This window comes from Microtus pennsylvanicus, chromosome 18 (assembly GCF_037038515.1).
Source record: "Microtus pennsylvanicus isolate mMicPen1 chromosome 18, mMicPen1.hap1, whole genome shotgun sequence".
NCBI lineage: Eukaryota > Metazoa > Chordata > Mammalia > Rodentia > Cricetidae > Microtus > Microtus pennsylvanicus.
Window position 1 is genome coordinate 34,130,001 of NC_134596.1, and position 23,781 is coordinate 34,153,781.

Consider the following 23,781-nt stretch of genomic DNA (forward strand, 5'->3'; position numbering starts at 1 on the left):
TCCTGGAAACTTCAAATGTCACTTCGGGAAAAACTCATTGTTCATTGTGAAAAACTTAAACATTAATCATATAGACATATATATACATACATATATATATATACTCAATAAAAGGCATGATATATATATTCAATGAAAAGTATGATAGATATGAAGAAAAGCAAGGATGTTTTCTAAACTCATATTTCTTTCTGTCCCATATCATGGCTCTTGACATGAGACAGAAACTCCAGAAACTCTGGGTTTTTCTCTTACTAACAGGCTTGGAATTGGAGAGGGACTGAGCCAGAGTCCAACTTCAAAACCAGCTCTATATATTTATAAAGAAATGTTTAATAAGATATATAAATAAAAATTAATACTTACAAAATGTGTCCATCCATCAGTAATTAAATATTCAGGGTCCCTCAATTTCTTTGAAGATGAGTATTTTCCTGTGGAGATAAGAAAAGAACCCTGCCTCCAACCTATCTGTATTTCTTACCATCAGTATGTTCGCCATCCTTATGAAAGAATTGTTATTTATCTTTTCCAAGTGGCTTCTCTTCTTCAAACCGAACCTTTATTAATTTTGATGGTATCCACAATTTTTCCTCACCTGTGGAGATAAGAGCAAAACCCCTTCCCCAACGTAGCACATATCCTGGCTTCCATTGTGAGGTCAGCACATCCTTGAAATAAACTGGTTGATTTAGTTCAGTAGACTTTTCCATTATCCAATGTCTTTCTGCAGCCGTTGTTCCTTTCTCATTAGCGTTGAGAAAATTCAAGGTTAACAAAGCATTATGTAGCCTATTTCTGGGGGTGGTTTCCACCCCTTTCTGTTTGTTCAACATATCTTTTATAGTTCGATTTGATCTTTCTATGACTGCTTGACCTGTAGAATTGTATGGTATACCTGTAACATGCTTGATATTGTAATAATCAAAAAACCGTTTCATTTTCCTAGAAACATAAGCAGGACCATTGTCCGTTTTTATTTATGTAGGTATACCCATGATAGCCATGACTTCTAATAAATGAGTGATTACTGAATCAGCTTTTTCTGAACTTAAAGCAGTTGCCCACTGAAAGCCTGAATAAGTGTCAATGGTGTGATGAACATATTTTAATTTGCCAAATTCTGCAAAGTGGAACACATCCATCTGCCAGATTTCATTCCTTTGGGTGCCCTTTGGATTAGCCCCTGCAGGCAGTGGCGTTTGGTTATAGAAAGAGCAAGTAGGGCATTTCTTTACAATCTCCTTAGCTTGTTGCCATGTAATTGAAAACTCTTTCTTCAAACCTTTGCTATTAACATGATGTTTTTTATGAAATTCAGAGGCTTGTAGCACACTACCAATCAGTAATTGATCAATTTCTGCATTACCTTGTGCTAGAGGACCTGGCAGACCCGTATGGGATCGGATGTGTGTTATGTACATAGGGCAAAGCCTGTTCCTGATCAAATCTTGAACCTGGAGAAACAATGAGGTTAGTTCAGTATCATCAGGTATAAATTCAGCAGTTTCAATATGTAAAATAACTCTTTCTGCATATTGTGAATCTGTAACTATATTAATAGGTTCTTTAAAATCCCTTAGCACCATAAGAATGGCATATAATTCTGCCTTCTGGACAGAATTATACGGACTTTGTTCCACCTTATCCAAGTCTTCTGATTTGTAACCTGCCTTCCCTGATTTATTGGCATCAGTATAGAATGTACGGGCTCCAGTTATTGGAGCATCACGGACGATTCGAGGAAGAATCCAAGAAGTTCTCTTTATAAAGTTAAGCCGCTTGCTTTTTGGATAGTTGTTATTAATGTCTCCCAAAAAATTAGCACAAGCTCTTTGCCATGGTTCATTATCTTCCCATAATTTCTTTAGTTCATCAGCAGTGAAGGGCACTATAATTTCTGCTGGGTCTATGCCTGCTAGTTGACGAAGTCTCAGCTTGCCTTTTATAATTAACTCAGAGACTTTTTCCACATAAGTTTTCAGTTTCTTACTTGGTTTATGTGGTAAAAAGATCCATTCCAAAATAATATCATCTCTCTACATTAAAATTCCTGTAGGAGAAATTTTTGATGGTAGTATGACAAGAATACAATCGAGCTCTGGATTCACCCTGTCCACATGTGCCTGTTGTAATTTTTCCTCAATCATTGTCAGTTCCTTTTCTGCTTCAGTTGTTAATTCTCTGGGACTGTTTAAATCTTTATCACCATCCAAGGTTTTGTTCAAATGAATTATTAGATCAGGTGTTATTCCAATAGCTGGTCGTAGACTGGAAATGTCTCCTAACAGTCTTTGAAAGTCATTAAGAGTCCGTAGGCGATCTCTCCTAATTTGTGCTTTTTGTGTCTTAATTTTTTGCAAACCTATTTTATAACCTAAATAATTAACAGAATCTCCCTTCTGAATCTTTTCAGGAGCGATTTGCAATCCCCATTTAGGTAAAAGTATCTTTATTTCTTCAAACAGTCTGTTCAAGGTATCCATGTTTGAATCAGATAACAAGATGTCGTCCATGTAATGGTATACTATAGATTTGGGAAATTTCTTGCGTATTATTTGCAATGGTTGGTTCACAAAATATTGGCACAGGGAGGGGCTATTTAACATACCCTGGGGGAGAACGGTCCAGTGGTACCTCCTCGAAGGTTGAGAATTGTTATAAGTAGGCACTGTGAAGGCAAATTTTTCTCTATCTTCTTTTTGCAAAGGTATAGTGAAAAAACAATCCTTTAAATCAATAACTATGAGAGGCCATCCTTTTGGTAATAAAGAGGGCAAAGGAATTCCAGATTGCAGAGGGCCCATAGGTTGAATAACCTTGTTGATGGCCCTGAGATCTGTCACCATTCTCCATTTACCTGATTTTTTTCTTAACCACAAATACAGGAGAATTCCAAGGGCTGGTAGATTCTTCTATATGTCCAGCATCTAATTGTTCTTGTACCAGCTGTTCTAAAGCCTGTAACTTTTCCTCAGCTAAAGGCCATTGCTTTGTCCATATTGGTTTCTCAGTCAACCATTTTAGAGGCAAGGCTGTTGGTATCTCTGAAGGGACATCAATTGCTTGTTCTTGTACAGCCCGAATGGCCGGTTTTCTCCGTTTGTAATATCTTTTAATATTATTCTCAGAACTATAGGCTCTAGAAGTAGCAGGAATGTTAATTTCGGTATTCCATTGTTGTAATAGGTCACGACCCCATAAATTCATTGCGATATTGGCTACATATGGCTTTAATTTTCCTATTTGTCCCTCTGGCCCTATACATTCAACCCATCTCGTGCTCTGCCTTACTCGAGATAGGGTTCCAATTCCCAGGAGCTGAACATTTACATTCTGAAGAGGCCAATATGAATGCCAAGATTCTGGGGTAATGATACTTACATCAGCACCTGTGTCCAGCAGGCCAGTAATAAAAATGCCATTTACACACACTCTTAGTTTAGGTCTTTGATCATTTATAGAAGTTTGCCAAAACACACGTAACTTATCTTTCTGATCATTATTGCTTGTAACAGTAGGCATGGGGCTTCCTAATTGTCCTGATGAGGCACATTCTCTGCAGAAACTGGATATGACTGAACCATGTTTGCCATGGGGGCCTGTGAGGCCCCCCCCTCCTACGTTTCCCAACTGTATCAGGTTGCCTTGTCTATCTCTTGTAGACCTGCATTCATTCGTCCAATGTCTGCCTTTTCCACATCTTCTACATAAACCTGAAGGCTGAGTCCTCCTATTTCTGTTATTTCTAGAAGATGCATTATTATTATTATTTCTGAAAGATGCATTATTATTATTATTATTTCTGAAAATCCGTTGTCTACAATTCCTTTTCATATGACCCATTTTGCCACAGTTAAAACATTTGGTATTCTGGTGTCTCCTTTTACCATTGGAAATTGCTTCTTCTACCCATGCTTCAGTGCCATAATCAAATGTATCAACATTGAGTGTATGCAAGACCCATTCTTCCAAAGGCGCTGATCTGAGCTTTAAAGGCCCCAAAATCCTTTTGCATTCCACATTTGCATTTTCATAAGCCAAAGACTCAATCATTATACGTCTTGCTTCTGGGTCAGATATCCCTATTTGTACAGCCTTAGTTAATCTTTGTAAAAACTCACTAAAGGGTTCTCTCTGACCCTGTTTAACTCTAACAAATGATTCTATTCTCTGTCCTGGGTCTTGTACCCTGTCCCAAGCCCTTAAGGCTGCTGTAGTACACATGGAGAGTGTGTTTTCATCCAAATTAGCTTGTTCCTGAGGGTCGGAAAAGAGCCCTTCACCTAGAATTTTATCTAGGGAAATGTCAATTCCCTTTGCTTTTTCTTGCTGTTCTAAGAGTTTAGCCTCTTGCCTGAATAAGCATTGCCATTTCAATTGTGGTCCACTCTCAAGTACTGCAGAGCTCAGCTGGAGCCAGTCCAAGGGGGTTGCTCTGTTTGTCGTGGCCCAAGATCTTAGCATCTCTTTAACAAAAGAGGCTTGCATCCCAAAAGTCATGACAGCCTGTTTAATTTCCTTGAGGTCATTCATACGGACAGGCTCCCATGTATCCTCCTTGATGACCCTAGGGTTTCTGGAACCAACCACCTTCTCTGTTGTTATTACTGGAAAGGCAGGTAGAGCTGTTGGTAGAGCTTTGTGGAAATTGTCCCGGAGAGATTTACCCACAGATGTAGTTAAAATTTGCCCTTCTACCCTTTGCTCTTCTTCATCAGAATTTAGAAATTCCTCAATCTTTTCAATTCTATTCACTATTGCCTTCTGCAATGTCTGAATCTCCTGTCCAGAATTATGTTCCAAAGCCTTCATTGAGGATTCTAAAGTATGAAGTTTGTCTGTTAGAGATAACATATCATCTTTGGACATAATTTTTATGGCATAAACCGTGCCTTCTTGTATTGACAATCTTTCCATCAATCTGTCATAAGCTTTAGACAAAATCCAATTGTCACATTCAGCAGTTTTGATTCTCTCAGTTAATGTTTCATTTCCTACAGAAAGGGACTGAATCTTATTGTCCAAATCAGCTGTTCCCTCTTCCATAGTAATGAATTTCTCCTTAATATCAGCCACTAATGTTTCAGTTCCTACAGAGAGGGACTGAACTTTATGATCCAGATCAGCTGTTCCCTCTTCCATAGTAATGAATTTCTCCTTAACATCAGCCACTAATGTTTCAGTTCCTACAGAGAGGGACTGAACCTTACGATCCAGATCAGCTGTTCCCTCTTCCATAGTAATGAATTTCTCCTTAACATCAGCCTGGAGAACCTCAAACTGATTCTTGAGAAGATTGTTATCAGCCTGGAGAACTTCAAACCGATTCTCGAGAAGATTGTTATCAGTCTGGAGAACTCCAAACTGATTCTTGAGAAGATTGTTATCAGTCTGGAGAACTTCAAACTGATTCTTGAGAAGATTGTTATCAGTCTGGAGAACTTCAAACTGATTCTTGAGAAGATTGTTATCAGTCTGGAGAACTTCAAACTGATTCTTGAGAAGATTGTTATCAGTCCGGAGAACTTCAAACTGATTCTTGAGAAGATTGTTATCATTCTCAATTGTTTTTAAGCGTTCTATCTCTGCCTTAAGAATCCTGGATTCGTCTCGTAAAGACTTTATCATATTTCTATTATCAAACCATTTGGTGCCAATGAAAACTATGAATCCCAGAAGGATCCATAGAGGTGGCGTGATAGACACCTCTTGTAAAATCTCCCACATGGTACAATTAAAAAAACTGTTAAATTCTTGAACAGTAATGTGTTCAGACATTTTATTTATGAAAGAAAAAATTTTTTACCTGCAATGATCGGTTCTTGCCAGTTGTTGGTCTCTGTGTTTTTGGAGCCTGTCCTAGAACTAGCTCTTGTAGACCAGGCTGGCCTCGAACTCACAGAGATCCGCCTGTCTCTGCCTCCCAAGTGCTGGGATTAAAGGCGTGCACTACCACAGCCTGGCAGGCCTCAAACTCACAGAGATCCGTCTGCCTCTGCTTCCCAAGTGCTGGGATTAAAGGCGTGTGCTACCACTGCCTGGCAGGCCTCAAACTCACAGAGATCCGTCTGCCTCTGCTTGCCAAGTGCTGGGATTAAAGGCGTGTGCTACCACTGCCTGGCCGGCCTCAAACTCACAGAGATCCGCCTGCCCTTGCCTCCCAAGTGCTGGTATCAAAAGCGTGCGCCACCACTGCCCTGCCAAGTCACTTTGTGTCAGACCAAATCTGCCCCTGTGGCAGCTTTTGTTGCAAAACCGCAGGTACTTGAGCTTCCGCTAATTCAGGCAGTGGGGTTCCGCTGTAAAACTTAGCCAAGGCAGGCAGAATGGGCCTGTGTGGCCGAGTATGTCTCGGACTCGGCACTGGGGCCGGAGTCACGAACTGAAAAACAGCACCCAGGAGGGTGCTGTGTTAGCTAGCGGGCTACCCGCTTGAGTCAGGGGCAAAATAGCCCGACGTTGGACGCCAAAATGTAGCGGCGTAAACGAATGCAGACAGTTTGTAAAAATATATATAGTTTTAATGTAGAAATAGACTTACAGAACCACCATTCCCGCGGAGACCAGGAAAGTAGAAGAGACAGCTCGGAGCACGCTCGCCAAATTTATAGGCAGACATTAGCCCGAGGCGAACACGCCCCCTAAGGGGCGGGACTTATCCCTACACCACCATCATCATCATCACCACCATCATCACCATCATCATCACCATCATCATCATCACCATCATCATCACCATCATCACCATCATCATCACCATCATCACCACCACCATCATCATCACCATCATCATCACCATCATCATCACCATCATCATCATCACCATCATCATCACCATCATCACCACCACCATCATCATCACCATCATCATCATCATCACCATCACCATCATCATCACCATCATCATTATCACCATCATCACCATCATCACCACCATCATCATCACCATCATCATTATCACCATCATCATCACCATCATCACCACCATCATCACCACCACCACCATCATCATCACCATCATCATCACCATCATCATCACCACCATCATCACCACCATCATCATCACCACCATCATCATCATCACCACCATCATCACCACCACCATCATCATCATCACCATCATCATCACCACCATCATCATCACCATCATCATCACCATCATCATCACCACCACCATCATCACCATCATCATCACCATCATCATCATCACCATCATCATCACCATCATCATCACCATCACCATCATCATCATCACCATCATCATCATCATCATCATCACCATCATCACCACCATCATCATCACCATCATCATCATCATCACCATCATCATCACCATCATCATCACCATCATCATCATCACCATCATCATCACCATCATCGTCATCATCATCATCATCATCACCACCATCATCATCACCATCATCATCACCATCATCGTCATCATCATCATCACCACCATCATCATTATCACCATCATCATCATTATCATCATCATCATCACCACCATCACCACCATCACCACCACCATCATCATCACCACCATCATCACCATCACCATCATCATCACCATCATCAACACCACCACCATCACCATCATCATCATTAGTCTTAACAGTGCAGATAAAGAATGCAGTCGAGATGTGAACACAGGTTAGCTGATAAACTCTCCTCTGGTCACTATTGCAGCACAACTATAGGTAGCAGCGGGAAGAAAGATGTCTCAGGAACCACGCATGCTTACCTGGTAGCCCCAAACTCGGGACCCCAAGTTTCCAATTGTTGTTTCAGAAATATTGTTGCATTTGGACTGGCCTGAGTAATTGTAATATACATTCAGAGCTTGGTAGATGTTCTGAATCAGCAGGGAATCTGACATGTACGGGTTTGTCAGATACTGGCACACGACCTGTCATTTTGAAGAGATAAACAAAGGAAGAGTCAGATACTAATAAAAAAATTACAGCATAATAACACAAAAACACGATTCACTTCACCAAACAAGCCATTGCCTCAGCCCATCCATAGCAATTCTTCTATGGACTATTAATTGGTACTTCATGTAACTTCAAGAAGGCATGTATTAGCAAATATGGACTGCTCTCTCTTCTTTCATGGTGTGTGTGTATGTATTCACATGCGTGAGGCACACATCTATGTAGGGGCATGCACATATGTTTGTAGGTACATGTGAGGCTCAAGGCTGGCATCAAGAGTCTCTCTAAGACCCCGTTGATCTAATTCCTTGAGGCAAAGCTTCTCAATTGAACCCAGACAACACTAATGTGGCCAGTCTTGGTAACCGGCTTGCTCCAGAGGTCCATTGTCTCCTCTGAGTGCTGGGGTGACCTGCAGGCCATAACATCCACCCGACTTTTCATGTGGGTTTTGGAGATCTGAGTGCCCATCTTGATGCTTGCACAGGCAAGTGTTTTACCCACCGAGGCCTCTCTCTCCCCACAGGTGAATAGCTTTCTTGTCTGCGAGATTTCTCAGAGCCTCTAAGATTTAAAAAAGGGCTTTTCCCAAAGGAAGGTGGCTGTGCACAGACTCTAATAGCAAGCTTTAGAAATTCTAAATGTGAGAAAAATCACAAAATATGATATCCAAATAGCTAAATACGCCTTTAAAAATAACTATGAGAGCTGGGTGTAAGGGCACACATCTTTAATCCCTGCCCTCAGGAGGCAGAGGCATAGGCAGATGGAGCTCTGCGAATTTGAGGCCAGCCTGGGCTACATCTATTCAGTGAGATCCAGACTTTAAAAAAAAAGCAAAAACAAAAACAAAAACAACTATGAGGTCTGGTATGATAGATCAATGGCCAAAGCTACTTACTGTAAAACCTGAGAACCTGAGTTTAAAATGAAGGACCCATGTGGTAAAAACAAAAGAGAATCGACTCTCACAAGTTGGCTTCCAGATGCAAAGCATAGTAAGTACACCTGCAGACACACCACACACACACGCACACACACATGCACACACACGCATGCATGCACACACATACATATGCATGCACATAAATAAAAAATAAATGTGAATATTTAAAGGAAAAGATACCCAGGTAACCATGAGGTCATAAGTATACTCTGTGCCCACGTTCAAGAGGTACTTAAGGAAACAAATCTGAGCAAAATTGGAAGTAGAAACTTGTTCTGCCTGAAGCCATAGACAATGCCAGCTGCAGAAAGTTAAAAGTCAAAACAGTGATTTACTATTCTAAAAACTCTTTAATTATTCATGGAACATCAACAGTTACCTAGCATTTAACAATACCACTTTTCTCAGAAAGCAATCCTAAGACAGACAGCAGTTAGAAATACATAAAATGGTACGGATGCTAAGAGTCAATCACGGGCTGTACTGGGCTACCCATCACCAACTACCGAGCCCTACTCCCTCCCTGCTGAATCTGACACCCTCAGCCAACTGAGCTCTTTCCAAGGCCAGCACAGAACTACAGAGTAGATTCAGAGGAAAACGTTCTGTTCGAGCAGTGTGGCAGACACGGCCAGTGGATGATGCAAGCTAGGCAGGAGAAAAGAGGGGCTGATGATGTACAAACACCTAAAACCCTTGGGAGGCACAGTAGCCAGTGGGGCTGACTCATATGCTGGCATTAGCCTCCCCCCGCCCTTAGAGCAGGAACACTGGGCCTCTGTTGAGGAAAGAAAAGGAGTCCCCATGAATAGCATCTCTGCAAAGAGCAGTTATTGTCTCTTAAAAGACACAAGCGTGGCTGGGGGCTGGCACCAGATAACAATACATGGTTTTCTGCAGCCCTAGAACATCTCGGACACAGCCGTGGCCTCTGCTGATGGAAATTCCATGACCTGATTAGGGCCAGTCCTGGGTCCACTGCCCTTCTGAAGGCAGATCCTCCTGGGAGGACAGGGTCCAGTTCTGACCACCAACCGGTCAGAAGGACACCCACCTATGTAAAACAATCCGTAGAGGAGCAGTGAGACTTGGGAGTTGAGCAACAGAGAAAGCCTTAAGGCTATTCATTTGAAACATTGTTACTCTTTTTTTTTTCAAAGTAACTTCTTACTGGAATTACTAGTTCAAAAAAGAGAAACATTGTAACGCCTTTACTAGCTCCCGTCTAGCTGCCTTTAATTTTTTTTTTTTTTTTTTTTTTTTTTTTTTTTTTTTGGTTTTTCGAGACAGGGTTTCTCTGTGGTTTTGGAGCCTGTCCTGGAAATAGCTCTTGTAGACCAGGCTGGTATCGAACTCTAGCTGCCTTTAATATGCAAGTGAAAACCCTATAGTCTCCTCATATGTTACTTAGAATGTCAAAGCTTCAACAGGGACCACTCTCACTAATTCATGACTGCTCAAGAGTACAGGGATCCAGAGGGAGACGGTCGCACGCTTTTTAATCAGTTGTGTAATCCGCATAAAGCACGTAAATATTAAGTCAAAGGGAAACCATAGGGAACTGTCACACTTATGAGTCAAACATTATCGACTTTGGCACAACCTCATGGAATACTTCAACTCAACGCTGATAGTTTGCAAATATTAGCCAACTGGTCAGGGCAAGCGCTTCCACTGTTAGTTGTTTACTGAGGGGCTGTGATTTAATTAGACGGGAGGAAGAATGCCCACGGCAGCACGACAAAGCTTCTCTCCAAGTCTCAGCACACAAATATCCCCTGCATCGGGCTATTCGTTTGTGTGTTGTGAGCTTTGTTTGGAGTGTGTGTGTGTGTGTGTGTGTGTGTGTGCATGTGTGTCTCTGTGTCTGTTTAAGTGGGAAGGTATGTGCATGTGTGCGTGTGTTTGATTGTGTGTGTGTATTTGTGTGTGTGTGCGTGTGAGAGAGACAGAGAGTTCACCAAGTTGCTCAAAATGCCTTCAAACTTGCAATCTTCTTGCTTTAGCCTCCCAAGTAGCTAGGATTACAAGCCTGTGCTCCAAGGTCCAGCTTCCACATTTATCTTCATAAACCCATGTCTTTAATTGTTTGGGTTTTTTTATCTTTATATGTTTTTAGTTTATTTGATTTTTATAAAAACTTAGAGTCATTTTGTTACAGGATAAATTTAAATATATTTACACTAGTTTAAAAGAAATTAAAATAGCAGATTAACAGGAGACTCAGTGCCAGCCCCTTGAATCAAATAGACAATTTATTTTCTGTTTCCTAGTAAATGTAAACACTCAAGGGACAGTTCTTTTTAAAAAAATTACAAGACAAAAATAAAATAAAAATGTTACGAGACAGGAGAGGTGGCCCAGCACAGGTTGCTCTTGCAGAGGACCTGGGTTGGGTCCCCAGCACCCATATGGTAGTAAGTCCTATTCCTGAAGATCTGATGGTCTCCTCTGAACTCCCTGGGTATCAGGTATGCACACGGTGTGCCTACTCACATTCAGGCAAAAAAAAATAAATCTAAGAAAGAATTTCTTAAGAACATTGGATGCCTACTTTAATAATTCTAGTTTTTAAAGGTGGGGGGGGGTAGTGTGGAAGACAGGCCTCAGCACCAGGGAGGCCAAAACTGGAGGATCACAAGTTCCAGGCTAGCCTGGGCTACAAAGCTAACCTTTGCCACGCAAATGAAAGAGGAGAAAGTAGAACATTCATGCAATGCTGGAGTGGTCAGATCTGCACTCCAATGTGGTCTGCGCTTCTTGCCAACACAGAGGCAAGAAAGCAAGGATAATGGTTTGCTTAAAAGCCCTCGGTGCCAGTACCTAGGAGGCTAAGCATTAGAATAAAAGAAATAGCGGGCGGGGGCAAAGATACAATTCATAAAAAGGGGGAATGATGAGCTTAAAAAAAATCAGTCTTCTCTCCAAAGTATGATCCCTCCATTAGAAGAAGGATTAAATGGATACATTCAGCTTTTAGGCGAGATTTTCTTTCTCTGAGATTTCAACTCCACCCCACCCCCCCACCCCCACCCCTTCCCCTCCCCTCCCACACTGCCTCAGATAATCACATTGGTTTTGTCAGTAAAAGCTCTCCTTTCAGAGAATGCATCGAAACCGCTTAAACCACCCAGAGAGGGTGCATACATTATCAAACACCGAGACAAACGGAAGAGATTTTCCCTTTTATGTCTTACTATTTCGCTATGCCCGCGTGCTCAGAAGACTGGGCTCAAAGATGCTAAAACGTTCACTAGGTTATTAGCTAAAAGAAAGACTACAGAATTTAACGAACTTCAGCCTCCTTTAAAAAAGCGCTTTTAAAGCCAAGAAGAGGCGTAGTGGTTTGTAATGTAACCCGAACCGTCAAATGACAGAGGGTTTTCTATTTCCTTTTTCTCTTCCTCCCTGTGTTCTGCCAGCCAAGTCCGTGATTATTTCTGCATGACTGTGGCAGCTTCTGTTACCAGTAAACAAAAGCAAATAGGGACAATGTGCAGAGACAAATTAGGGAGAATGAGCGCTGAATTGACGTGGAAAACAGCATTTAGTCGCTGCCCGAGGATACTCCAGAGATGTACGTGGCGCAGACAGCATGGGAAACAGCCTGCTCTCTCTCGCAACCCAACCGTTATCTCACGACGCTAAGTCTGAGTTAGGGACTTAAAAAAGGGTCTGTTTGTCAGCCCTTTAAAGAGGAGGAAGTGCATCCGAAGGAGGAGGGGTTCTGGTTAAATGGAACCGTCCAAGTGAAAGAGCAGTCCCCAGCTGGGTAGTGTTCAGGGATTAGAGGGGGTTGAGAGCACAGACAGGGTCAAGAAAGGAGAAACGGAATAAGCGGAGAACAGAAAGCGATCTGAAGCTCGGTTTAGGAGCGAGGGGCAGCGAAAATGGAAAAAAGGGATCCGTGAAAATTAAATGTGCAGCTAACTGTGGAAAGAGAAGAAACAGGCAATGGGAGGCTCTCGAACCAACTGCAAAAGAAGTGGGTTTGGGGTTTGTTTTTTTAAGTTTTTTTTTTTTGGAGGGGTGTGGGAGGGCATCCAGACAAGAAACAGAATCATAAATATATTCCATAAGCTATCAAGAATTTGCCAGTATCAGGCTAGAAGTTTAGCTCAGTGGTAGAGTGCTTGCGTATCGTGTATGAACCCTGGATTCTGTTCCACAAAAACCGTTTCACAAAAGCAAACCCCTTAATAGAATCAAAAATAAAGAAAAAAATAGAATTATTTTGGCAAGAAATTATTAAAGAGAATGACAAGAATTGGTTTCGGTTTTTAAAAAGTAAGAGGCAACTATAGGTAAAAAGAAGTTATTCTACAAAATAAACTTCCGAATCATATACACACAGTGCTTAAAGGGGGCTGTGCTGAACTGGAAAACAGAAAAGACTTCTGAAAGATACTCCACCGGTTGCAGCTGATTCCTTAAAGAGGATGGAGGAACAGTGGGTTCCTCTTAAGACTAAACAATAAAGCTCCGTAGAAGGAACCTTGAGAGCCCAGGTATACTGCTGCTCTCTAACCCAAGTCCTAATGAAAGCTGGTAACACGAAGAAGCTCTCCCTAGGGGTCTCTTAAGATGATGAGTCAGCAAACTAACCTACAGGCCAGCTGCACTTCCCAACAAAGCGTGATTGGCCGTTCTCACTCACAGATTACCCACGGCTGCTTTCCCGCTTCAGTTGCAAAACTGACAGAAACTCTTGAGGCCCCACCACACCTAAAATAGAGCTCTTTATAAAATGGAGTCTGCCAATCCCTGTTTGGCACAGTATCTAACAATTCATTTGTTCTTCAAGAGGAATGGTGATATATGTGTAGTTATTACATTGTAGAACAGTAGAATACACTAGGTAAGCTTGATGCTTAAATCCAGGTTTTCTTAGGAAAGAGAGACAGCTGTTTTTAGTAACACCTAAAATAGAGTTCTTTGTATATGGAGTCTGCCAATCCCTGCTTGGCACAGTATCTAACAATTCATTTGTTCTTCAAGAGGAATGATATATATGTAGTTATTACATTGTAGAACAATAGAATACAAAGAGGTAAGCTTGATGCTCAAATCCAGGTTTTCTTAGCAAAGAGACAGCAGCTGTTTTTAGTAACTTTGTATTCAGGTGTAGGGGTGCACCCCTATAATCCCAGCACTTAGAAATGCAGGCAAGAGGGGGTGAGTTTGAGGCCAGACTGTGCTACATGGACAGTTCTAGACCACCCTAAGTTACAAGGTGAGCTTTGCCTCAAAATCATAATAATCTGTCTCAAAATAGTAATATTTTAATAATAACAACTTTGCCTTATCAACATCCACCTTAATTCAATGCATGTTAGTTTCCAGTCTGTTCTGTAGAAGATGTCCACTCTATACATAAAGAGAAATAACTCTGAGAGCAAGTAGACTTACTTTATTTTAATTATAAATTTTTAAGTGAGGTATAGTTTCATCAGTGCAGTGGGACACTTGAAGAGCTGTTGAACGTTGGCTCGCACATAACTAATTAAATTTTCTTTTCCCGCTCTCATTCTAGTTGTGGAGGTAAAAGTATTGTAAAAACACAACTGTCTTTTGCTTTTTAAAACTCTTGTTCTTAACAAGAGATTACTTAAAGAACATATACATATAAATGATGTGGCAGCAAAAGAGTCTTTAAAATAGAAAAGAATTTAAGTTTATTTAATTGTTTGTGGTTGCTTGAATGTAATTGGCCCCCATAAGCTCATAGGAAGTGGTGCTAATAGGAGGTGTGGCTTTGTTGGAGTGGGTGTGGCCTTCTTGGAGAAAGTGTGTCACTGTAGGGGCGGGCTTTGAGGTCTCATACAAGCCTGAGCCATGCCCAGTGTCTCAATTTACTTCCTGTTGCCATCAGATCAAGATCTAGAACTCTCAGCTCCTTCTACTGCACCACGCCTGCCTGCATGCCGCCATGTCCCGCTGTGATAATAAAGGACTAAACCTCTGAACTGTAAGCGAGCCACCCCAATTAAATATTTTCCTTTATAGGAGTTGCCATGGTCATGGTGTCTCTTCACAGCAACAGAAACCCTAAGACAGTGTTTGTGCATATGCAGAACCTATAAATCGGTGTCTTTACACTTCTCAGGTCCGTATTGTTTGGATCTTACTGAAAGCATTTGTAACTGATACCTTGTTCTTCTGAGGCTGACAAGCAAAGGCATAGCAACTCAAGGAGGAAGAGGGCCTTGTCCAGGATGTCCGTTCCTGGGGCCATGCCCTCCCGGTAGTGCTATTCCCACTCTGTGGCTCAGCATAGCGATCACCCTTCACGGTGTGTAGCGTTTAGAAGGCTTCGCAGCTCACTGACTATGTTAGCACTTCAATAAATAGGTCACTTATCAAGTTTCTACCATGTAGTGCATACATTTAGGCATAAAACATATATCGCAAAATTATATAAACTATATATACAAAGTACAGCCTTGGATTTGGTAATTATTACATTAACAGCAACCACTAATCTTATACGATAATCGATGCATTTTATCTCCAATTCTCAGAAGAGGAAGCCAAGGATAAGAAAAGTTACCTAAAACATCCAAGGTAACACAATCAGAAAATCAGCCCCAAACTGCATGCTCCACAGACCCCCATCACCAGTATTTCTTCTTCTGATGAAAGCCACACCGTCATTTATAAACGAGGGCAGGGCATTGTCCCGTTACCTTGATAGGCCAAGAAGGCAAAGGCTTTAAAAAGCTGGCTGGGTACGGGTAGTTCACCATGGCCAGGTTCACCCAGGTCTCAGCCATCCAGTCTTTCAGGCGTTGGATGTCCCCAGAGTTTAGGGAAGCACACAGGTGTAAGTTTCTGGTGAGCCATGGTAGACCACTGCCTGGAGACAGAATGACATTGCCGAAAACTGCAAAATCCTAGTCAACGTAAGTCTTTAGAGATCTCTCGTTCTTCGTGTTGCATTACAGAAAATACAATTTTCTGTGCCACTTCACCAAGAATCATTGCACGATTCAACAAAATGCTTTAATACAATCTGATAAGTCCATGGCAGACAAATTTAACTTCATCATGGGACTTGCCAAAATTAGTATGCTTTATTACTTCCCATTTTAATTTGAAAAACTTAATATTTATTTAATTTGAAGTAAGCAGGAATACCATAGAACAATGTGAATGAATAAGCAACCACATAAAGCAAATGGATGCAGCTAACGTAGAGTATTGAACAGAAGATACCAGGCCCAAAGCCCCACACATATGCACTGTACGATTCCAATTACTGAAGAATTGAAGAACAAGGAAAATCAACAGGAGATGGAGGCAAGAGGATAGTGACGGACCATGCAAGCTTGCTGATACGACTAAGCATGCCATGGCTTTCTGAGAGTCTGATAATGCTCTCTGTTGGTGTGGGTGATCATTGCATCAGGACATTCATTGGCCCAGAAATTTTGATTTCTCTTCTTTTTAGGGTTTATATTGTGCTTTAGCAAAATGCGTGTTTCTTAAGAAGTGGGAGCTGAGAAAATGGCTTGGCGATTAAGAGCACAGGCTGCTCTTTCAGAGGATCAAGTTTCAATTCCCAGCACCTACGTGGTGCCTCACGACAATTTGTAACTCTAGTACCAGGCGATCAGATGCCATCTTCTGACTTCAGTGGACATCAGGCACACACATAGTACACAGATATACATGCAGGCAGAAAATCCGTGTGTGTGTGTGTGTGTGTGTGTGTGTGTGTGTGTGTGTGTGTGTACGTACGTGCAATTAAGTGGAAGCATTGAACAAATAAAGCTCTATGAAAACACATTCTTTTAGGTAAAGCTTACCCGTATTTGAGAGTCGGTTAATGGCGCCCCAAGACCTGAGGATGCTCTCCGAACATTTTTCTCCACTTTTCCTAAAATCCTCAGTTACTATCTTCATAAACACACCACAGGGAATCAAGTCTTGAAACTGCCAGATAGGAGCAGAAGCTGCAAGAGCTCTGAATTATCAGGGAAATGAGAGAAGAAACAACACGGGACTCAAGTAAGTTTTCCAACAACAAGCTCAAGCCAGACAAAACCCCGCCTGGAGAGGGGAGGTGATGTGAGTCCCTGCAGAACTGGCAATGGGCAGTTGCTAGGAGAGGGAGAGTCGGGTATCTTTAACAGTGTGGCCAACGAAAGTCAACCACCCTCCATATCCAAGAGGTAGTACAAATAGGACTTGATGGGTTCAGAGAAGGAGGAGGGAAGAAGAGGGGGAGGAAGAGGAGAAAACACAAAGTTGTGTAAGTCAGGAAAGAGGGGATGAATCAGGAAGGAGTTGGAAGAAAAGGGTGAAAAGGATGAAAGGCATTGTATAAAAGATTCAATAACTAATAAGAACTAATGCAAAATTCAAATATAAATATTCCATAATACTATATACATTATTTATAATTTTGAAATAATTTGAAAAAATAAATTAGAATGGAAACTGAGCCTTAACAAGATGGTTGGAAAGATAGCATACCTGTTAATGGGAGGATCCAGAAACATCTATACTACAGCATGGAACAATTTACTCAGAATGAATCTCTTGTCTTGATCATTAAAAGCGCTGGTGAAGCCAGAACCAAGCATGATGACTTTAATCCCAAGCACTCAGGAGGCAAAGACAGGCGGATCTCTGTGAGTTCGAGGCCAGCCTGGTCTACAGAGTGAGTTCCAAGACAGCCAGGGCTGTTACACAGAGAAACCCTGTCTCGAAGGAAAAGAAAAAAATACAAGTTTTCCAGTCCAGTATAAATGCACTTACCCAACTACTAAATGAGGATATTTCATCCTGAACCAGGCTGCAAGCACACCGCCGTAAGAGCCTCCGATGGCGATGAAGGGTTGACCATCGGCGCCTGGGACAGTTTTTCTCAAGTGTCTGATTAACTCTGCAAAATCAGCCAGAGCTTGTTCTGATGTCAGGAAATTCAAATGCTTGGAATCCTGAGGGTTGGAAGGATGAACACAGATGTAAATGTGGACACAGTCGCCACATAGGCGAAGCTTACATCCGGAACAGAACTTGAATCGTGTAAGCTTTTCTCCAAACAGTTTCTAGGAAGTTGAGTCCAGAAGCCCAGTGAAAGCCAAGGTGTCAAGATTTCAACAACTCGTGAAAAGTGATTTGAGTTTGTGCAACATAATTTATAATCATGAGTTCAAGGCTAACTAGAGCTGGTAATGCCACTCTGTCTCAAAAACAGTAAAGAGGAAGAGAAAGAAAACTAGGAAAAACATGAGTAGTGCTGGGGATGAGTTGTGTTGGAAAGATGGCTACCTGTCTAGTATGAAACCCTAGGTTCAATCCCAGAAGGTAGCACGAATTCTAATTGGTCTTAATAATAAAAACTCAGAGTCAGCTATCAGAGGGCAAAAGCTGAAGGATCAGAGAAGCAGAGTGGCCAGTCACTAAAGAGCTCTTACTTCTACCAATGTTCAGACCAAAGGGCTGATCCTGTCCTCAGACTGACTGCTCCCCAGACTGTATTGAGCTCATGTCTTCACCCAGCCATATCACTCCTGTCTCCACCTCCCTAGTGCTGGGATGAAAGGCCTGTGATCTCAAGTGCTGGGATCACCTTTGCATGAGCTCTGTACTCTTTTTGGATCAATTTCCTGTAGCCCAGGGTATGCACTAACAGAGATCCATCTGTCCCCTGAGTACTGGGATTAAGGATGTGTACCATCACCACCAAGCCTCTAGTGGCTTAACTCTGCACTTGGGTCTTCAGGCAAGCTTTATTTGTTAAAACACAAACAAAAGACCACTACACAGGCCCACATACAACCAGACACACTGTCCGTTGCACACCCGTATCTTAACACATGAAATGTGAAGGTAGGACACAGTTGGATATATGAGACCCTGCCCTATCCACCCCCCAAAAAGGACAACCTTAAAAATAATGTGTACGTACCCTGAAAGAGTCCTCACCGAAAGGCAGGGACTCCCCATAGTACCGATGTTCAGCAAACACAAGCAAAGCTTTCAGCCTCTCAGCCACATCCCACATGAATCCCTGGGAAGAGATCACAAATCCAGGAGTAAAACTGAGGTGGAAAAAATATCACGTTGAACTTTTGCAGACCATACAAAATAGATATTAAACCACACCAGAAAGAGTTCTCTGAAAAAAATTGTGCAATTTGTGTTGTGTTCCACCTATACGTGATCCTTGTTGTGCATTTGAACATCACACCACACTATCTTAGAGTGAAATGAAAATGGGTTCTGCAGCCAAGTGTGGCAGGCCAGCAGTAAAGAAACAGACAGAGGGTCCCCCAGCCATTAGCACGAAGCCAACCTATATAACATCGTAACTTCCAGATCAGCCTGAGCTGGCAATGATGAACCTGTCTCAAACGAAGAAATAAAAAGCAAAAACTAGGTTTTAGTTGTCTTTGCACTACAAATGTCACCTCCTCTTCTGATTCCCACACCATTAGGAAACTAGCTAACATCAGCTGTTAATAACTCTGGCTTCCAAGGTGTCCGACACTGTTCTAACCAACTACGTGTAATAATTCACCTAATTAGCGCAATAAACAGAGACCAGGCAGTGTGGTTTTACAGACACGGACACTGAGACGCAGGCTCAGTGTTCACGCAGGCGGTAGAGCCAAGATGAAATGCAGGCTGTCATGTGGAGCGGTCACCCAGGGCCACTGGACTTGCTTACGTCCCCACACTGATGGCTTCTCACTCATCATTTGCTGCCTCTTTCCCTTTGACTGGATGGTGCCCTCTGGATCCTTCCTAAGAGAGCGTGCCAGGCAGACAGCATCAACTGATTAGATGTTTAGCGTGGATTAAAGCCATGTCATTCCTGACGCTGCTGCTGGAGTTGAATAGGTTAGTAGTACTCTTTAACAAAGTATAGGAATCTCAAAATGGCTTTGGTTGTTTGGAGCAATCTCTCAGGAATTAGAAGAGCTATCTGTGATGATAATGGATATGTTGGCCTGATACCTGTGGTTTTCAAGACCCCGCTTCTCTTCTGCAGAGCTGCTCACTCCAGCCACACCCAGCTCAGGCACACCTAGCTCAGGCACACCCAGCTCAGGCACACCCAGCTCAGGCACACCCAGCTCAGGCACACCCCCCTCTGCATGCCCCAGCCCAGCAGAGCTGTCCATCTCTCCTCAACACAGAGTGCTGCAAGAACCCCTCCACCTGCTGCAACAGGAACTCACAAGTCCGTCTTACACCACCAGGCTGCGAATGTCTGAAGGGTGGAAACAGACCTCTGTGGAACTGACCTCGGGCTTTGGCAGGAAGCAGCTTAACTGAACCGATGCCTGGTGCAATCAGCGATCATTTGCTTGCATACATTTCAAGGGCATTTTTAATTTTCAAAAGAGGGCTAACTAACGTGTTACATGTATTAACACTGCAGACAGACTGTCTTTTCTTCCGTCAGTCCAAATAACAACACGGAGACTTCTTTTTTTTTAACTTTAAAAAAATACCAATCCAGGGGGCTGGAGAGATGGCTCGGTGGTTAAGAGCATTGCCTGTTCTTCCAAAGGTCCTGAGTTCAATTCCCGGCAACCACATGGTGGCTCACAGCCATCTGTAATGAGGTCTGGTGCCCTCTTCTGGCCTTCAGGCAAACGTACAGAAAGAATATTGCATACATACATACATAATAAATAAATAAATATTAAAAAAAAATACCAATCCAAATTCCCACTCCCTCCCCTCCTCCCACTCCCTCCACACATCCTCCCAACCCACCCCCCTCCAGTCCTATAAGAGGGCAAGGCACCCTGCCCTGTGGAAAGTCCAAGCCCCCCCCTTACTACATCTAAGTTGAGCAAGGTATACATCCAAAGAAAATAGGATCCCAAAAAGCCAGTACATGCAGTAGAGACAAATCCCAGTGCCACTGTCAGTGGCCCCTCAGTCTGCCCCAACTGTCAACCCCATTCAGAGGAACAAGTTTGATCCCATGTTTGTTCACTCCTAGTACAGTTGGAGCTGGTGAGCTCCCATTAGCTCAGGCAAACTGTCTCAGTGGATGAACCCCTCATGGACTTGACCTCCTTGCTCATACTCATGGAGACTTCTTATTAATTGTGAAAGCTTATTCATCTGGTTTTATTAATCTACGTTTCACCATGTGGCTTTCATTCTGTATGCCTGACTCCCTCAGTGGCTCATCGGCATTTCATATTTCATAGTTGATGATCTCCTCCTACCTCATCTGTCTGCCCAGAAGCCCCTCCTATACCTCCTGCCTAGCTACTGGCCGTTCATCTCTTTATTAAACCAATCACAGCAATACTTCGTCACAGTATACAAATATCCTACAACATAACACTGGATTTCTACAGGTTCCTTAATTTTATTTAGTCTTCCAAACAATACTAGGAGATATTTTATTATACCCATTTAACAGACGGGAAGACTGAACTGTAGAGTTAAAAGCTTACCCAAATTCAAACAACCAAGTTATAAAGCAAGAACTGAAACTTCTGCATCTAGCTAACATTGTCTCTACTGTGCAATCTCTCAGGAAATCTGTACACAGAGGTGAACACGCAAGCGTGAGGTTTTAGTTTGTGAAGGGAGCTCTCTTGAACTCAGAAGGGTGAGGCTCTGCCCTTTCAGGATCTCTTTCTGGTCGACTGTCTGGACCTGCTCCTACCCTGAGTGTCTTTTCATCCTTCCTTCTAGCGGCAGAGATGCCCTGCGAGCCTTAACTCCCACTGAGGAGCCTGTACCGCAGTGGGGTCGGCTGGAGGCAGAACCAGCTCTCCGCCTAGATTAAAGAATGGGCCCTGGACAGGAGAACTTGCCCTGTGGCCCTGGCACAAAAGGGAAGTCACATCTAAAGAAGAGAAAAGAGAGGAGGCAGTTCTGATTTCTCACGGAGTAACAGCAGGAGCCTGCCGGGAAGTGAGTCTTGATCCTGCTTGCCATTGACCCATGTCCGGGATCTCCTTTCTTCTGCTTTCTACATAGTTAGACTCTTAACAGTTCTATGGGGGTGGGATCACAAATGAGGAACTCAGAAGCTGTAGGAGAATTCACATCTTTATTTCACCTGACCGAGCAAGCATTTTCTGTGGCTTCCCGAAAGCCCGGCGCCGTGGCAGACACTCCCATTCTGGATAATACGATATTCTCTATCATAATTCAGCCTGCATTTTTGCGGAAAATTGACATTTTCTGCTCCCAGTCCTGATGTGCTAACAAGGGGGATGTCATGTTTTCATGTGCTCTAATTTAGGTTTTACTAACAGATTTAAGCCTAGTGAAAGGTGACCAGAAACACGGGTACGGAAGCAAGCTAAGGATCTTACTGTGTTAATGCGTGTGAATATCAGAGAACAGGAAGAAGACTAACTAAAATACACCGCAATTTTACCTCTGCCCCTCCCCACCTGGCAGTGAAATTTGTATCTTCTTACACTCGTTTACGCTTTTGCTTTCTTTTTGTTCGTCTTTTTTACAAGTATTTATTAGACACCGACTCCATGCTTAATATAATACCATCCTCCACATGCACAAGGCTGAATAAATGTATGAAAAATCCCACTCTTCTATTTACCTAGCAGAGGCCATAATCAAAACACAAGATATGTGCCGAGCGCAGTGGCACATGCCTTTAATCCCAGCACTCAGGAGACAGAGGCAGGCGGATCTCTGTGAGCTCTAGGCCAGCCTGGTCTAAATAATTTTTAGAACAGTCAGGGCCATGTAGAGAGACTTTGTCTTAAGTCCAGCACCAAAAGAAAAAAATAAATAAAATTTAAAAAAATAAATAAAAATAAAGCACCAAAAAAAAACCCAAAGCCTCTATATGCAATAAATCAAGATTTTTAACTTAAAAAAACCTGTTTTCTGAAAATAGAATTTTGTCTTTCTCATTTATAATTTAAGTGGAATATGGAGGCCTCTTGAATATATTTATTCCTTGTAAACTTGCTCATTTGTGCAAATTTGCTATTTTTTGAATTATTAGTGAGTTTCTCTTTCTTCTTAATAGCTTCATAAGTAGGAACAATAATAATAACCGAGACCTTGCAGTACAGGCTTGTAATCCCAGCTACTTATGGGGCTGAGGTAGAAGGATTGCAAATTCACATACTGCCTAGATTACAGTGAGTTCAAAGCCAGCCTGGGTGTGTTTGTCATGCCATGCCTCAAAATTACAAATGAAAACAGGCCTGGGGCCACAGCCCAGTGGTCGGACCCTTACTCTGAATGTGCAAGGCCCTGGGTTCAAGTCCCAGTGCCACAAAGGGAAAAATAAATCTCGTGATGGATCTCAGAAAACATCTCCAGTTCATCAGAGTAAAAGGCAAATTGTTGGAGCCACCTGACGATGTCCACAGGCCACATACCGTGTGATTTGCGAACCAGGTAATGTCCCCTTCGTTGCCAGTGTAAAAAAGGATTACGCCATCGTACGTCTTCCAGTACCTGTCGGCAATCAGGTACCGCTGCTTGAAAGATTTTGTGTTGTAAAACCCAAAGTGATCAACCTACATTGGAAACAAGACAGACGAGACATATGTCAAAGAAAGTCATCAGGCTAGCAGAAACAGGAACTGAAGAACATCAACCTGGATCATTAAATAATCAAAAAAAAAAAACTTGAAACTTCATTTGGTTTTATCAGTAGTAACAATTATGGTAATTATTTTTGCAGTAATACAGTGTGCAACATATTTTGAAATGTGTGTATGTTGTGGAATGTCAAATTGAACTAATTGCATAAGCTTTATATACTTACTACTTCTTCTAGTGAAAGCACTTAGGATCTATACTCTTAGCAGTTTTGAATAAATCACCGTAATTTTCAAAATGAAGATGGTGTAGGAGGTCCTTCTTTTTATGTGTTGCTTGTATTGGTTAATAAATAAAGAACTGACTTGGCCTGATAGG

At 42.2% G+C, this 23,781-nt stretch overlaps 1 protein-coding gene across 1 annotated transcript in view; it reads right to left on the reverse strand.

The window, feature by feature from the left end:
* The window catches only part of LOC142837465 (lysosomal Pro-X carboxypeptidase-like), a 31,108-nt gene extending 7,730 nt beyond the window's left edge, over positions 1 to 23,378 (reverse strand). Inside the window, exons 1-6 of the mRNA XM_075952548.1 lie at positions 23,238 to 23,378; positions 18,803 to 18,904; positions 17,647 to 17,828; positions 16,692 to 16,849; positions 15,570 to 15,739; positions 7,745 to 7,909 (exon numbers count right to left, since the gene is read on the reverse strand). Of these exons, the coding sequence (XP_075808663.1) occupies positions 7,745 to 7,909; positions 15,570 to 15,739; positions 16,692 to 16,849; positions 17,647 to 17,828; positions 18,803 to 18,898 (771 nt within the window). The 5' untranslated portion in view covers positions 18,899 to 18,904; positions 23,238 to 23,378. The remainder of the gene's footprint in view (positions 1 to 7,744; positions 7,910 to 15,569; positions 15,740 to 16,691; positions 16,850 to 17,646; positions 17,829 to 18,802; positions 18,905 to 23,237) is intronic.
* Positions 23,379 to 23,781: the final 403 nt, after the last annotated feature.